General features: G+C 50.9%; 1 protein-coding gene and 1 long non-coding RNA gene across 3 annotated transcripts; one reads left to right on the top strand and one right to left on the bottom strand.

Moving 5' to 3' along the window:
* Positions 1 to 2,658: 2,658 nt before the first annotated feature.
* Positions 2,659 to 3,683, bottom strand: LOC130682806 (uncharacterized). Its single transcript, XR_008996165.1, has 2 exons — positions 3,428 to 3,683; positions 2,659 to 3,281 (listed from the first exon to the last, which is right to left on the bottom strand). It is a non-coding gene; the product is annotated as an uncharacterized LOC130682806 (long non-coding RNA).
* Positions 3,684 to 4,065: 382 nt separating this feature from the next.
* On the top strand, positions 4,066 to 12,173 carry TRIB1 (tribbles pseudokinase 1). 2 transcript variants are annotated; one of them, XM_036890475.2, is made up of 3 exons: positions 4,066 to 5,026; positions 7,038 to 7,330; positions 9,771 to 12,173. In XM_036890475.2, exons 1-3 carry the CDS (start codon positions 4,667 to 4,669, stop codon positions 10,234 to 10,236), a joined length of 1,119 nt encoding a protein of 372 aa, XP_036746370.2. In that variant the 5' UTR covers positions 4,066 to 4,666; the 3' UTR covers positions 10,237 to 12,173. The 2 variants fall into 2 exon arrangements, with proteins under 2 accessions (XP_036746370.2, XP_057353726.1); XM_057497743.1 differs by lacking the exon at positions 4,066 to 5,026 and adding an exon at positions 6,662 to 6,772.
* Positions 12,174 to 14,506: the final 2,333 nt, after the last annotated feature.

Genomic DNA, 14,506 nt, shown 5'->3' with positions numbered 1-14,506 from the left:
CCCCTTTCTTTTTTTCCACCCTTATGCCTCCCTTCCCACCCGTCCTCCCCAGTCCCTTTCCCTTTGGTAACTGTTAGTCCATTCTTGGGTTCTGTGCTTCTGCTGCTGTTTTGTTCCTTCAGTTTTCTTTTGTTCTTATACTCCACATATGAGTGAAATCATTTGGTACTTGTCTTTCTCCGCCTGGCTTATTTCACTGAGCATAATACCCTCTAGCTCCATCCATGTTGTTGCAAATGGTCTTCCTACTGTCTTTCTAAGGTGCTATCATGAAGTCTGAGGGTTCCAAGGAACCCAGTTTGAAAACCACGTTTAATATCTTCACACAAAAAAGAAGAGTGAGGCCCAAAGACGGTAAGTGCCTTACCCAAATTCACACTGTGAGTTAATAGAGAATATGGCCCCAAACTCAGGTCTTTTAAAAATCAAAGACCTGTGCTTTTCCCACTGGTGATAGAATGACTACCTTAATTGTGTGCAAAGTTTTACATTTGACAAAATGTTTTCACCTGCAGGAGCCACTCTATGCTGCCTTCTGTCCTCCCAGTCCCTTCCTAGCCTACAGGTGATCTTGGTGAGTGCTAGTGACTTGCCAGGTCAGTGGTTAAGGGCTGAGCCAGGGGGAGTGAAGAAATTCCCCAGCCAAATGGTGGAGAAGGTTGGCCATTGTCCAAGTGCTAGAAGAAGAATGAGTGCAACAATTAACTAAGAGCCCGTGGACAGGGAGAACTTGCACATGGAAAGTATAGCCAGTAAGACCGAAGAAAGTAAGGGGGTGTCTCGCCAAGGTGGGTGTGGTGCTGTGCTCAGCCTCTGATCCAGGAAACCCCCAGCCTCTGTCCCTGAGAAGCCTCTAGTCCCTCCACCCTGATAACTGGGTACAAATAATGGACAGGTCACCCACTGAGACAGTAATAGATTGTCCATGGCCCTCCTGGGCCACCACTTTTGAAGTCTGCTCTAATCTTTCTTTTCTCTCCCTGCCAAATTATTCTCTCCCTTCTAAGCACTGGACTGAAGCTTTTTGTCTATATTTGTTGCTTCAGCCTTTCCCACTATGGCTCATTCCTTGAAGAGCAGGGATTATGCAAATTACAGATCAGGTCAAAGGAAGAGCATTTTAAAGGTGAGAGGCAGCAACAGGCATGTGAAGAGGTGGGGGACCTGGACAGTGGGCCCTGCCCTGACCAGAACATGAAGAGAGAAGGAGGGCCAAGCTTGGGTTCTATGGAGCAGACTGAGAGAAGGAGACTAACACAGGAGGCTGTATTAAGGAATGCTCTGGAAAGGGAAGGGAAGCAATAGGAAGGAGCAGAGGCAAAAGCTGGGCTGGATGCAGTCACAAGGAAGCCCTCCCTCCGTGGACTCTTAATGGGAGCTTGGAGGTCTGACGTTGGGATGGCCTTCAGAGTCCACCCAAGTTGGGGAAGGAGAATAGAATTCCTAGTCACCAATCATCGGATGTGGACTTCCTGGGAAGGGAATGTGACCTTGGGCAAAGTAGCTCTCCACCATCAAGGTAATCTCCAAAATGGGCTTCTGAAAGGCATTCCCAGCAGCTTGTGGGTGGGGTGAGGTGTAAATCCTTCAGTCCTGAAGGGGGACCTGGCAGCAAAATCCCCACAGCCATACAGAGGGGCTGCCTGGGGGGCCAGAGGGCCTGGGGCCTGAAGCATAGAGGGCGAAGGGAAGAGGCAGGTGCTTGCTACCTACCCATCTCCCTCCAGTGCCTCCCACTGGCAAACTGGCTGGAAGTCAGTGACAAGGGGGCCTGAGAAACAAGTTTGCAAGAGGAAGCCCCAGGGGACTGAGCAAGGGAGGGCAGGGGTGGCTCTGAGAGCAAACAGGTGGGCCAGTGACTGACTGCAGGTGCGGGCATAGGGAAAAGAGAATGCAAGGGGAAATGACTGCAGGGATCTGCCCCTGGTGTGGGTGGAGGGGGATGCCTTTCAGGGCACACCTGGAAGGAATGAGGTGCACCCCTCTGGGGGAGATGCTGACGGCCCTACTGAATCTGCCATCCAAATGCAGATGTCCAGCTGGCAGCTCCGTGGATCTAAAAGACCGGCATAAAACAAACTTGAACTAAGGAAACCCTGGGGTGGGGATGGGCGGTGGTGCTCTGTCTTGGCCACCGGACCAAGGACAACCTACTCAGCAAGGCGTGGGATAATTTCTCTGTATTCCCAAAGGACTTCTGCAGGCTCAGCAACCTGCCACCCTTGGAGCTTCCCTGGCCTCTTGGAGTCACCCCTGCCCTTCCCCGCATCAGGCCTTGCCGGGCCACTCACCATAGCACCCAATTCGACACCCCTCCAGGCCAAATGCTTTCTTCAGGTTGGAGTCCCTCACTCACCTCTTCTCTCTACAAAGTACTGCAATCTGTCCTTTGAGTCCCCAAGAGCACTTAAGTGCAGGCAAGCTCCACCACTTACTAGCTATTTGACCACAGCAAGGAACTTAATCTTAGTAGGTGTCTTTCTCCGTGAATGGGGCAAAAATTAACCCTTCAGGGTGGTTGTAAAACTAAAGCAAAGTATGTGTGAAGTGCTAAGAACAGTGCCTGATACATTACATGCCTCAATTACTGTTAGCTATTAGTATTAATTTTCCTCTAGCATCTATCCCTTAATAAATACTTGATTCGTGTTTGTTGAATGAAGAAGGGAGATTTATTATAGACCAGGATGCATCCTTGGGAGGCTACCTGGTTTTAGGTTAAGTGTTTAGCAGAAGTGCAGGGACTGATAATAGTTAACTATGTTGGGTGTCCAGGGACTCCAAACCGACCTGGTTCTCTCAAGAAAGAAAAACGACAGATTCGAAGTTATGTTTTCAGGGAACTTTGTGCACGGTCTGTCACACATGCATGCTCAGCCAAATCACGTTGCTCGAATGCACGCAGAAGACCTGCCAGGGTTGCCCGGGTGTAGGCAGTTATCTCTGTTGGTGGCCAGAATGATTTCCATTGCCCTACCCGCCCACCACGCAACGCGGGCAGGCACCGGGGCCCCAGACCTTGCTGCGCGTGTGGTGGCCAAGGAAGGGCAGGAATCCGGTGGCAGCCACGTGGGCCCCTTCCGCCAGCTCCCCACATCCTTTGTTTCCCACCGGCCCAGGCTCAGGAAGCTCTTTCTGCGAGTCACCGCGAAGGGGCGGCCTGGGAGCCTGGAGAAGCTATTTCCGTGCAGTCCCGGAGGGCGGCAGGCGCGGGAGGGGCGTGGAGGTGGAGGCAGCGCAGAAGGCCCAGTGTTTGCTTTTATTTCATCCAACAGAAGGTTCTATTTGTGGAAGCGAACAGACGCTGGGGATTAGAACTCGGGGGGGGGGGCAGGAAAAGGGAAAAAAAGCCACATCCACTCCCACGCACAGGTCTTCCCCGGAAATACTGCGTGGGGGTTGAATGACTGATTCTGGAATTCATCACCTTCCCTAGCTTCCTTTCCTCCGACTGCAGCCTGTCTTCGGCGGCGCCCACGACTCCAACCGAAGGTTCCGAGGCACGGGGCGGTAGGGGAGATCCCCGGGGCGAAAAGGCGTAACGGCGGGTCTGCAGCGAACGGCCGGTGCAGAGAACCGTGGTGCGCGCGCCCGCAGTCCATTGTGTTCGGTGTGAATGGGGAGCGCGCACCAATCAGCAGTCACTTCGCTCCCCGTAGCCCCGCCCCTCCCACCCACTTCTCCGGGACCCTGACGTCACGGGAACTTTTCCTCCGCCTCCTCCTCTGGCTTCGAGAGCTGAGCCCGGGGCCTCCTGGAGAGCGCGCACCGCCTCCTGCCCTGCCCAGCCCGGGGGGCGTGCGCGCGCGCCCAAGCCGGCTCGGGACACCGCACCTGCGCCGGAACGCGCGCTACCGAGAGCATCCCCAGCCCTCGGGCCATCCCGTTGCCCCCGCCGACCCGGCTCCACCTCCCCTCCCTCCCAGGCTCCCCCCACTGCTCCGGTGATTGCTCGCTGGGCGGCAGGGCCCGAGTCGTCGCAGCCACCTCATTGCTCAACCCGGCTTCCCAACTGTTTACACAGCCCGGCCTGTGAGTGTGTGTGTATACAGCGTGAGTCACCGGGAGGCGGAGGAGGTGGAGGAAAAGGAGAAGGAGTGCACTGGCCGGGATCGGCGCGGCGCACACACTCACTCACACTCGGTCACTCTCTCCGAGCGCGTCTCGCTCGCTCTCACACACGCCGGGAGCCGAAGGAGCGCGCAGGATCCCGAGCGCCCCGGAAAAGTTGCTCCGGCTTTCTCTGCGAGACTTCTTGCTTGGGGAAGTGCATTTGCTCCGCGGCTCCGCCGAGCCTGCAGAATACTGTCCTCGCGGTTTGGGACCTCGGGAACGCCGGCCGCCACCGCCTTTGCCTCTGGGACTGTCGGCAGCCTCGACAACAATAGCGGCGGCCGCCTCTAGCGAGGCGCCGCGAGCCGGTGCCCGCGAGGGTCCCGGGACCCGAGTCGGCCTCCGCACCCCCCGACACGCAGCTAGAGTGGTTCCCGCGTGCAACGTGAGCGCCCGGGAGTGGCTCCTGCTTTGCCCCCCGTGGGGGCCGAGCCGAGCCCTGTCTGTAAACTCCATCCCGCGGGCTGGAATAAGTCGCGGCGCCAAGCGCCAGGCGCCTTCCTGCGAGGATCCGGGGACGTACAAAGCCGGGGCCGTCCCGGCCTGGGACGGGATGCGGGTCGGTCCCGTGCGCTCTGCCATGAGCGGCGCCTCGCAGCCCCGCGGCCCGGCCTTGCTACTCCCGGCAGCCCGGGGCACCCCGGCCAAACGCCTGCTGGACGCGGACGATGCGGCGGCCGTGGCGGCCAAATGCCCGCGCCTCTCTGAGTGCTCAAGTCCCCCGGACTACCTCAGCCCCCCCGGCTCTCCCTGCAGTCCGCAGCCTCCTCCCGCCGCGCCGGGTGCCGGCAGCGGCTCCGGGAGCGCGCCGGTGCCTAGCCGGATCGCCGACTACCTGCTGCTGCCTCTGGCCGAGCGCGAGCATGTGTCCCGGGCGCTGTGCATCCACACCGGCCGCGAGCTGCGCTGCAAGGTGGGCGCTCGGGGTCGGGACCTCGCAGGGATGGCGGGGTGTGGGGGGCCGGTGGCAGGCGGAGGTGTTTGGGGTCTTGCCCATCGGCGCCCAGGGGCCGCAGGTGCGGTCACCAGTGCTTGGGCTTGGGGCAGATAAGTTAGTTGAGCCCGGTTAGGTGTTATTTGACCTAGTTCACCCTTCTGGGGATTGAGGGGATTTCGATGGAGTGATAAAATGGGGGCTCGCTGTCAAGAGGAAGTGCACTTAAATTGGTTTACCTCTGTACTATTTCCTCAGCGCCCAGTTTAGCGCATGGCGTTCCATATAAGTTGTGGAATTGAAATGGATTCCAGGGCCATGCCATTCCCCTGCTCTCATTCTCCTCGCTCCCCCGCCCCTTGTCCTGGAGGGACGCCCTGCAGTGGGGTGCCTCCTAGGAGTTTGGAGCAGCTGGTAGCTCCTTGCCGGAGTTTCAAGGCACCCCGGATCAGCTCTGGGTGGTGGAGGGGGGAAGACTGTGGCTCTCGGGGCTTGGGGATTCCAGCTTGGACCCGCGTTGGGACGAGAACTCCCTCCCTCCAGAGAGCAGTCTGAGGGGGTCTTCCAGCCTGGACCGGAGCATTTACCCGGAGTAGAAATATTGGAAAGCCCACACCCACTAGGAACCCTCGCTTCCATTCATGTCTTTATTTTCCGGTCAGCGATTTCCTTCTGAACAGGAGGGATTTCATCCAGGAGGAGATAGAAATTCTAGAAACAGGATCCACCGCGTGCTCCTCTAGCGCCCGTAGACGCAGAGCATTCCCATATTCCGCCCTTTGCGAGCCTCACACCCCCGTCTCAGACATCCTGGAGAAGCCTTCGGGCTGAAACTTTTCACCCGAAACTTAGGGTCACCCCTGTTCTAGTCGCTCTTGGGTTTTCCGCAACTCACCTGACCCCCACCCCGAGCTGCTGCCACCTACTGGACGACAGGAATGAATCCACAGGCTTCATCAAGCCGTTTAAAGGGAGAAAAATCTTTTCTTCCCGGTCGCGGAGGCCAGAAGCTGTTCTGGGAAGAGTGTGTGTGTGGGGGTGGGGGTGGGATGAGATTGAGGGGGGCAGCAGAGAGATTTTTCTAGCTGATGCCAGAGAAGCTAGGCCTCAGAGGTGGGGTGGGTCTGGCCATTGTGCAACCCCTTCCAGTTCCTCCGAGCAGATAATAGCTGAATCCAGATGGTGACAGCCCGTGTGTCACCGTTTCCAGTTGAGTCTAGGATATGAGTAACCGGACTAAACAAAGGGCTCTTAAAGAGACCAGCCAGCTTAGAGGAGATACTACCCATTTCCCGCTGGGGGTGGGGGTGGGGTGGATAAACAAACAAACGAGAAAACCATGGAGAGGATTCCATATGTCTTCTGTGAGAATTTTAACTCATGGCTGCTTATACCTGAGTCAGACTGTAGGCAGGTTGTTTAAGGCTGCGTTGTCACAGTCTCTTGGAGTCATCTGTTCCAACTGATGACAGATGTACATGTTCTCCAGCCCCTTCTTCTGCTTGGAGGCTGCAGAGTCACCACATTCCTGGTTCTGCTGAGCACTTTGGGTCTGCAGGAGGTCATGCATCTTCAGGGACTGCTTTTCAGCTCCTGGACATCCCAAGGAGGTGGGGGGATAGTCCTTCTATCAATCACTTTGCACATCCTTGCCTGCAAAAAGGAAGGGCCACAGAGGGTTGGGGGTTGGAGGCTTAGCTCTTGGAAGCTATGGACTCATGAAAGGTGAGAACAAATACAGAAGACTGTTTTTTCCTACCACCCATATGGCAGCCCATTGGATGTTTGCTGGCCCAGAGCCCTAGATGTTGCTCTAGGGGTATTAGGGTGTTAGGGTCCACTGGGGCTGCATGAGGTGAGGGTGACAGAAACAAGGGGGATTATGGACTGTCAACCAAAACCCAAATACTGAGAACTACAGCTCTGCCTGGGATCTGGGAGGTGGTCTCTGCGTTTCTAGCCTCCTAAATGGGTCACCTTCTCTCTGCAGGTGTTTCCCATTAAACACTACCAGGACAAAATCAGGCCTTACATCCAGCTGCCATCACACAGGAACATCACCGGCATTGTGGAAGTGATCCTTGGGGAAACCAAGGCCTACGTCTTCTTTGAGAAGGACTTTGGGGACATGCACTCCTACGTGCGAAGCCATAAGAGGCTGCGAGAAGAGGAGGCTGCCCGGCTTTTCAAGCAGATTGTCTCCGCTGTTGCCCACTGCCACCAGTCAGCCATTGTGCTGGGGGACCTGAAGCTTAGGAAATTTGTCTTCTCTACGGAGGAGAGGTGAGTGGCCTTCGCATTCCTCCTGTGGCTTTTGGAGCAGGTTAAGCATTTTGGGGCAGGTGCAGTATTTTGTGGTTTAGCACAAGGGCTCAGTTGTACCAGAGTTAGTGTCCAGAAATCCTCTCCTGTGGAGCCGTGGCTGGTTGGTCTGTTGTACACTCTTGTGGATGTGACCGGGGACGCCTTGGTGCTTCTGTGAGTTGTGTGATGGCAGGATCATCGCCCCCATCTCTACCCTCCCCTCTGCACTTCTACACCCTACACCAGGATCGAGTTTATTCCCTATTGTTGACAGAAAGGTTACTTTTTCTGAGGGGCAAATGTCAACCTGTCCTTTCCAGCACTGACCCCTAAAGGACGTTTTCAGATCCTCTCTTATACCAAGTGGAGTTTTTTTTTTTGTACCTAGAAGTATCCCTTGTTAGACTGTCATATTTGGAGAATTCTTCTATCCTCCTTCACGCCACATTCCTGTTTCATCTCAGGCTTGGCCCCAATATTTTCTTCACATTTTTCCGGTGACTTTTTAGACATCTTGTTTGGATACATCTTCAGAAAATAGTCACATTGAGTAATAAATGGAAGTTGGCTGGAATTGGTCACTAAATATAGATCATGGCTTACCTCATAAAGGACATGATGAGCCTGATAAGAGAATAATGAGACATTAAGATTCAGAGTTGAGGTTTCAGCCAAGAAAGTTCAGGAAGCCACAGGAGATAAACATTACCTGATTTTAAGAGGTGGGCCACATCCCTTGTGGAAAGATTAAAAGCAATACCGCTCTAGAACGGTAGAGGTGAGTTTGCATTATTTTGTGGTAGCTATTCATGCAGCCTTACCGCACCTGTGCATTTTTACCCTTAATTCCAGATCATATAAAAAAGTACAGGGTTGAATGCCATGAAACATGGCTTTGCTTTTGACCTTGCAATAGTTGCTGGAACATGCTGATTAGCAAAGAAAAGCACAGTGTTTGCAATGGAGAAGTTTCCAATTCCTGGAACATGCTCCTTTGATATGTTGATGTATTTTCTGAAACATGCCTTACACACCTCCTTAGCAGCTTTTGAAATCTGCATTGCACAGGCGAATGTCATGTGCATGGAGTTTGGCAATCCGAGGGTTAAGCAATGGCCGGCTGACGCCAGTCGGGTAACCAGCACAGGTGCAGGGTTTTAGTACTACAGCAGCCAATCAGGGGCAGACCGTGGGGGTTGAGTCATATTTTCCGTTTACAGAACCAATGGGTATTTTACATAACGACAGGGAGGTCAGGCTGAGGACATACTGAAGTTAGCACATGTATACTACACTCCAGGGAACAGGAAGGCAGGAAGAAAAAAAAACAGCCAGACCTTTGAGAGGAAAAGGAATTGACCCATTAGCCAGTACCAAATGTTTGCATTTAACTTCACAACAAGTGACTTACTGAAACAGGGCTATTTCAGAGAAGCAGGGAAGAGCGGAAGCTGCCACCTCTAAGATATGAGAGGTTCCTGTGGCTCTGGGCTTTGTCGGGGGGGACGGGTCCAAGAGATTTGGGTGGCTGGGTCCAAAGAAGGAGGCATCTACAGCTTCACATGTAGAGTATTAGTGTAGGGGCAGTGTGTGTATGTGTGTGTGTGTGTGTGTGTACACGTGTTTATGCAGGCATTGTGTGTGTGTGCGTGTGTGTGTGTGTGTGTACACGTGTTTATGCAGGCATTGTGTGTGTGTGTGTGTGTGTACACGTGTTTATGCAGGCATTTTAGGGCCCCTGCTCATATAACCTCTCTGTCCAGGCTAAGCGATCTTTGCAATATTAAATACTCCAGTAAGTGTAATTAACATTCCTTGCACCTTTCCCATCACAGTTATCACAGCCTGGGCCCAGGCAGACAGAGTTCCCTCTGTGTGTATATACCCATGTGAGCAGGAGTGCTGACAGCCTGCTTGTAGTAACAGTGACTTTGGGCTCCATGTTTTGTAATGCAGAATGTGGGCCCACATAGCAATAGCATGAGAAGGGATAAGATCTGCTTGTCAGATGCTTGGGCCCTTCCTGATGGAGGAGGATATGCTACTCTTTCCTGATAGTTTTTGGTCAGCATTCCCCTGATGCAGTCTGACTTCTACAATGTGGACTTTGCAAATTGTGTAACCCTATTAGGGTATCTCTACTAAGCTCTAGCATAATGAATGGTATTTGGGGCTTTGCATCACACCCTCCACCCCAGCCACTCTCTCAATCCTCTGCAAGTGTTTGTTGCAGTGTTACAGTTTGTACTGGTTTGTGCAACCCTGAGTCCTGGGTGATGGCAGGGCCCTGCGGACTGGCTGAAGGGGTCGCTGACACTTCCTGGGCCTCTGCTGTTAGTGCCGTGGGCGCTGCTCTTGGGAAGGCCTTGTTTTCCAGAGCAGCTGGTCTGGAAGTAATGGCTTCTTTCCTCTCCTGCAGAACCCAGCTCAGACTGGAAAGTCTAGAAGATACACACATAATCAAAGGGGAAGATGATGCTCTGTCAGACAAACACGGCTGCCCAGCTTACGTGAGCCCTGAGATTCTGAACACCACTGGAACCTACTCTGGGAAGGCAGCAGACGTTTGGAGCCTAGGGGTGATGCTCTACACCCTTTTGGTGGGACGGTACCCCTTCCATGACTCAGACCCTAGTGCCCTTTTCTCCAAAATCCGACGTGGACAGTTCTGCATTCCCGACCACATTTCCCCCAAAGCCAGATGTCTCATTCGCAGCCTCCTGAGACGGGAGCCTTCTGAGAGACTCACTGCTCCTGAGATATTGCTCCATCCCTGGTTTGAGTCTGTCTTGGAACCTGGGTACGTAGACGCAGAAATAGGAACTTCCGACCAGATTGTTCCAGAGTACCAGGAGGACAGTGACATTAGTTCCTTCTTCTGCTAATCCCAAAACCTCAGAAACCTCATAATTCTCACACATGGCATTTCCATTTCTAAAGATGGACAGTCCTCTCAGCACGGTGCCAACCACATATGTGATGGTGTAAAGATTGTAGCTGCTGAACTCAGCGTGGCGTCCCGCATATTTGTTGTGATGAATGACTTGATTTCAGCAGCATACACTCTGATTGGCGGCCGTGCACAGTTGTTTCCTTTCTTAACGAACCCTTGCCAGCGATCCTTTTATGTGATTCGGGGCTTCTGCGTCTTTGTAGCTGGCAGAGAGTATGGATGCCCTACAGCATGTGGCCAAGTGAAATGACCTTGAACATTCTGAAGGGAGAGGAAGTGAATCGCACAGTGGCCTTTGGGGCAATAACCATAATTTAACAGGGTGACAAATAATGTGGGCCAATAAACCTGCCATCTTCAAATTTGTCATTGGTAGCTAGACTCCTGCTACTCCAGCTTCTCTGATTAGAAAGTTCTTTTTTTTGGTTTGGTTTGGGTTAACACCCCCCCCTTTCCTCACACTCACATTTACCAATGACTCTGCTCCAGAAATGGAGCAGACTGAGGAGCATAGGAGCCTGCGTGAACCAAGAACCCAGACTCTCCACCGTTTCCTGCCAAGACCTCATTTGCACAAATGCCTTCCTTCTGACCTTGAAACATCCCCCACTTCACTGTAAAAGCACTTACTAGCTAACCATGGAAAAGCGTCACAAAAGACTCAAACTCTGGCTATTTCGGAACTCTGAGCTCAGACAGAGACTGCAGATTTTTAAAGATAATTTGAACACTTGGAAACTACTAGCGTTTTTTGATTCCCCTCAAACATGTTAACATTTATTCTTCCCTTTTTCCCAAGACCTTCTCAGGGTGGAGCATTTTGTCTAGAAGGAGGAAGATAAGGAGACTTTCCTCTCTCCTCTCCCAAGAGCAAATGTTAAACCTCTTTGTACTTCAGAGAAAGTGGATTTTGGATAGTCTTAGACGATTCTCAGACCAACTTTCAGAAGTATACTTTAACCCTTCGTGGATGTGGTCTGCCTCTGGCATTGTGTGTGCATCTGCAGTTTTGCATGGTGGGTTGTTAATAATTCAGTTTGGTGTGGTTTATGAATCCATCTGTATAATCAGCATCTGGAATGGAATAGCAAGCCCCAGAACTTCACAGTCCAAAGGGACTTGAAAAGTCATCTGGTCCAACTTTTTTCTTCTTTCTGCCACCTCCCAAAGCAGAAATCCCCCCTTCAGTTTCTTTCACAGCTGGCAGTCCAGCCTCTGAATGCTTTCAGAGTTGGGAACTCACTACCTCCAACAGGTAGAGCATAACAAAGAAACTGTAACTTGCATTAAAAAACGAGTACAGACGAAATATCAGTCAGTGTCTCGGACAGTACTGAAATCAGGTGGTTAAACGGGTAAACCAAACATACTGTATTTTGAGAAAAGGCACAAAACAGGCAGTCATCTTTAAGGGCTACGCCTAGGCAAACTACTAACATGCATTGTGAGAATGCTGTGTATACCTCATGTACTGTGTACTTTGTACATATATTTTACCTTTTATACATATGTCTGATATTTTTTGTTGTTTTGGCTTTGAGGCTGGTTTTGTTGTCTGTGTCCGTCTGAATAACCTGCGTGTCTAAAACCACGTGAAATGTGAATGATTATTGGCAATATTACCTTGACAGAATCATGGGACTTGGAGAAGAGGGGGAACAGAGGCCTCTGTCTCACTAATGCTCTCGTGGTTGCTGGACTGTTGTATCTGTGATACATTACCCGGCTAAGGACTCTGGGCTGGCTGGGGCTTCTGCCGGGAAAGCTCGAAACACTAGATCCTTCCTGTACATGTGTATATATGTGAACTGTGAGACGACCATTTCTGACTTGTAGAGAAATTTTAATAAATCTGGTTTCATAAATAGGCACAGTGAATTTCTTTTGAGTCCAAACAGCTTTTGCCTTGTGCAGTTTTGTGCTAGGGATGCAAGGGTCTCTGGCCTCAGGGCTTAGAACCTCATGGGGGAAATGGAGAAGTAAAGAGATGATGATTATTATACATGACCTTTGACAAAATTGAACCCATTCACTTTTTCCATTGAAGTGGGCAAATTCATTTTGATGGGTGAAGCCGGTTGGGTGAAACCAGGTTGTTGAGGGCTGTGGGTTGAATTCATTGTAGAGACACATTTGAAGGAGAGCTTGCATAAATAAGCCTTGACTTGTAAGAATCCCTCTGGCTTTTGGCCTAATTTTGGTCAGGGACACAGGAGAATTTGATGAAAGCTGTGGACACTTCTCAGAAAAGTTCACATGTGCATCCAACAGAATTTTGTTATAATGCCGGTGGTCTGTGTACACCCCTGAAGGTATCCCAGGCTTCCCGTTGAGAACCACTTGCCTCTCTCAGCCCCCAATAGACTTAATTAAAATGGCTAATTGAGGCTTTCTCCCCCCCACCCCATAAGTGCAAAAATGGAAATGAAGGAAAACCTAAAGGGACATTATTTTGAATCAAAGATAGTAAAACAGGATTTTGATTGATTAGCTTTCTAATGTCACTTGCTATTCTAAAATAAGGTAAATCTGCATCCAGAGTCCTTAAAAATGTTATATTGTAAACTGCCAGCAAATACACAGCAAAAGGCACATATGTGTGCTTAGCCCTGGATTTCCACAAACTGAGCACGCTGGTGTAACCAGCAGCTGGATCAAGAAAACAAAACACTGCCAAGACCCCAGGACACTCCTCCTGCCCCCTTCAGTCCCTGCCTGATGCCTCTAAGGGCCACTACCACGGGACAGAATTTTAACTCAAGTTTTAACAGTAAAATTTAGAATGGGGCTAAGTCATCAACGCTGGGTTTAAATGAAGGGGCGCACAGAAGTTAACAGATGACACTGCTGTCTTTTTCTAAGGCTCAGGCTGAAATCACCCAGGAAAGCAGACCTTTGAAATAAGTGCAACTCAGGCCTAACAGAAATGTAAGAAAAAAATGGAAAAAGCCCATCAAAAGCAATGTGGGAAATGGCCAAATGCCTGGGTAGCTTAGAAACTAGGCCGGTCTTAGGCCGTCCCATGAATAGGACTGTAAAGTTCCTAAGTTCCTGGAGCCTCAGATCATAACATCGTAATGTCTCCCGACTCCAAGGAACCCAGACAAGGCTCAGCATGACTCCTTGGGCATAGGAGAGCAATACTTTGGACTTCACCTAGCTTTTTAACATGAGGATTTCAAAATACTTTGCAAGCAATTAAGGTTACAACACCTCTTTGTACTGTTGTTACATGCACCAAATGGACAGAAATATGGGTCAGGATTGGCTGGGATGACATGTGATGCCACGAATCCATAAATTTAATCTCTTTGAAGGTTGGAACAAATCTGGGGCAATCACAACCAGTTACGTTACAGAAGGTTGGGATGTGAGTGTGCTGAGCACTGGCATAAAAGTTGATGACTTTTATTTTCCCCTGCGTCCTCAACATACTTGTCATTGGAGTCAGTCAAGTAACATCTCAATAACCTTTTATTCATAGACTTTCTAGAAGTCTTACTCTTTCTGTCCCCTCCCTCTCTGTCTGCTCCCCTCTTATGTATTCACAGAAGTTGAGTGAAATAGCTAAGTCAAATATTATTTGCTCCGTTTTATAGATGAGAAAACTGAGGCTCCTGTGTCTTTTGTAGCTGGTCAGCAGTAAGCAACTCAGGGCTAGGACATGAGCTTGGATCTTTGGACTCCTTGCTCACCGTTGTTGCTATGACTGCGACCCACCATATAAAGTTTTCTGACAAGAATGATGATTGGAGAAGGTTCAAGACAAATACAAATACTGAGTCTTTAGCTCATTAACCTCTTCAACACAGCCCAGTACATCAATCATAAGGGTGGGAGCATCACTGATTTTATTTGAAAAACATTGACTATGCACCTACCATGTGCCAGGCACTGTATAGACCCTTGGGGGAACGGATGACAGGCCAGTCCTAACTGAGTGGAAAGCTTCATGAGGTCAAGGACTGTGGTGGTCTTGTTCACCCCCATGCTGCCAGCACAATGCTTATTACCACAAGGAAGGTGTCTGATGCCAACTTGGATGGATGGAGGGACAGGGTTGGGGGAAGGATGGATGGATATTATCTTCAGCAGCTCAGAGTCCAGTGGGCCTCCAAGTTGGACAGCCAAGGGCACAGAAGTGGAAACCTTGTGACTGGGCCTCATTCCGGCTCTGAACCCTTTCTCCTGTGTGAACAAGC

Source organism: Manis pentadactyla, chromosome 3 (assembly GCF_030020395.1).
Source record: "Manis pentadactyla isolate mManPen7 chromosome 3, mManPen7.hap1, whole genome shotgun sequence".
Lineage (NCBI taxonomy): Eukaryota > Metazoa > Chordata > Mammalia > Pholidota > Manidae > Manis > Manis pentadactyla.
Note: the sequence above shows the minus strand (reverse complement) of the source record. Positions and strands in the feature narration are given on the sequence as shown.

What these genes read in the sequence shown, in the direction of transcription:
- TRIB1 (XM_036890475.2), top strand. Translation starts at nt 4,667, where the DNA reads ATGCGGGTCGGTCCCGTGCGCTCTGCCATGAGCGGCGCCTCGCAGCCC. An exon ending in GCCGCGAGCTGCGCTGCAAG is followed by an intron (nt 5,027 to 7,037) that starts GTGGGCGCTCGG and finishes TTCTCTCTGCAG; the next exon opens with GTGTTTCCCATTAAACACTA. An exon ending in GTCTTCTCTACGGAGGAGAG is followed by an intron (nt 7,331 to 9,770) that starts GTGAGTGGCCTT and finishes CCTCTCCTGCAG; the next exon opens with AACCCAGCTCAGACTGGAAA.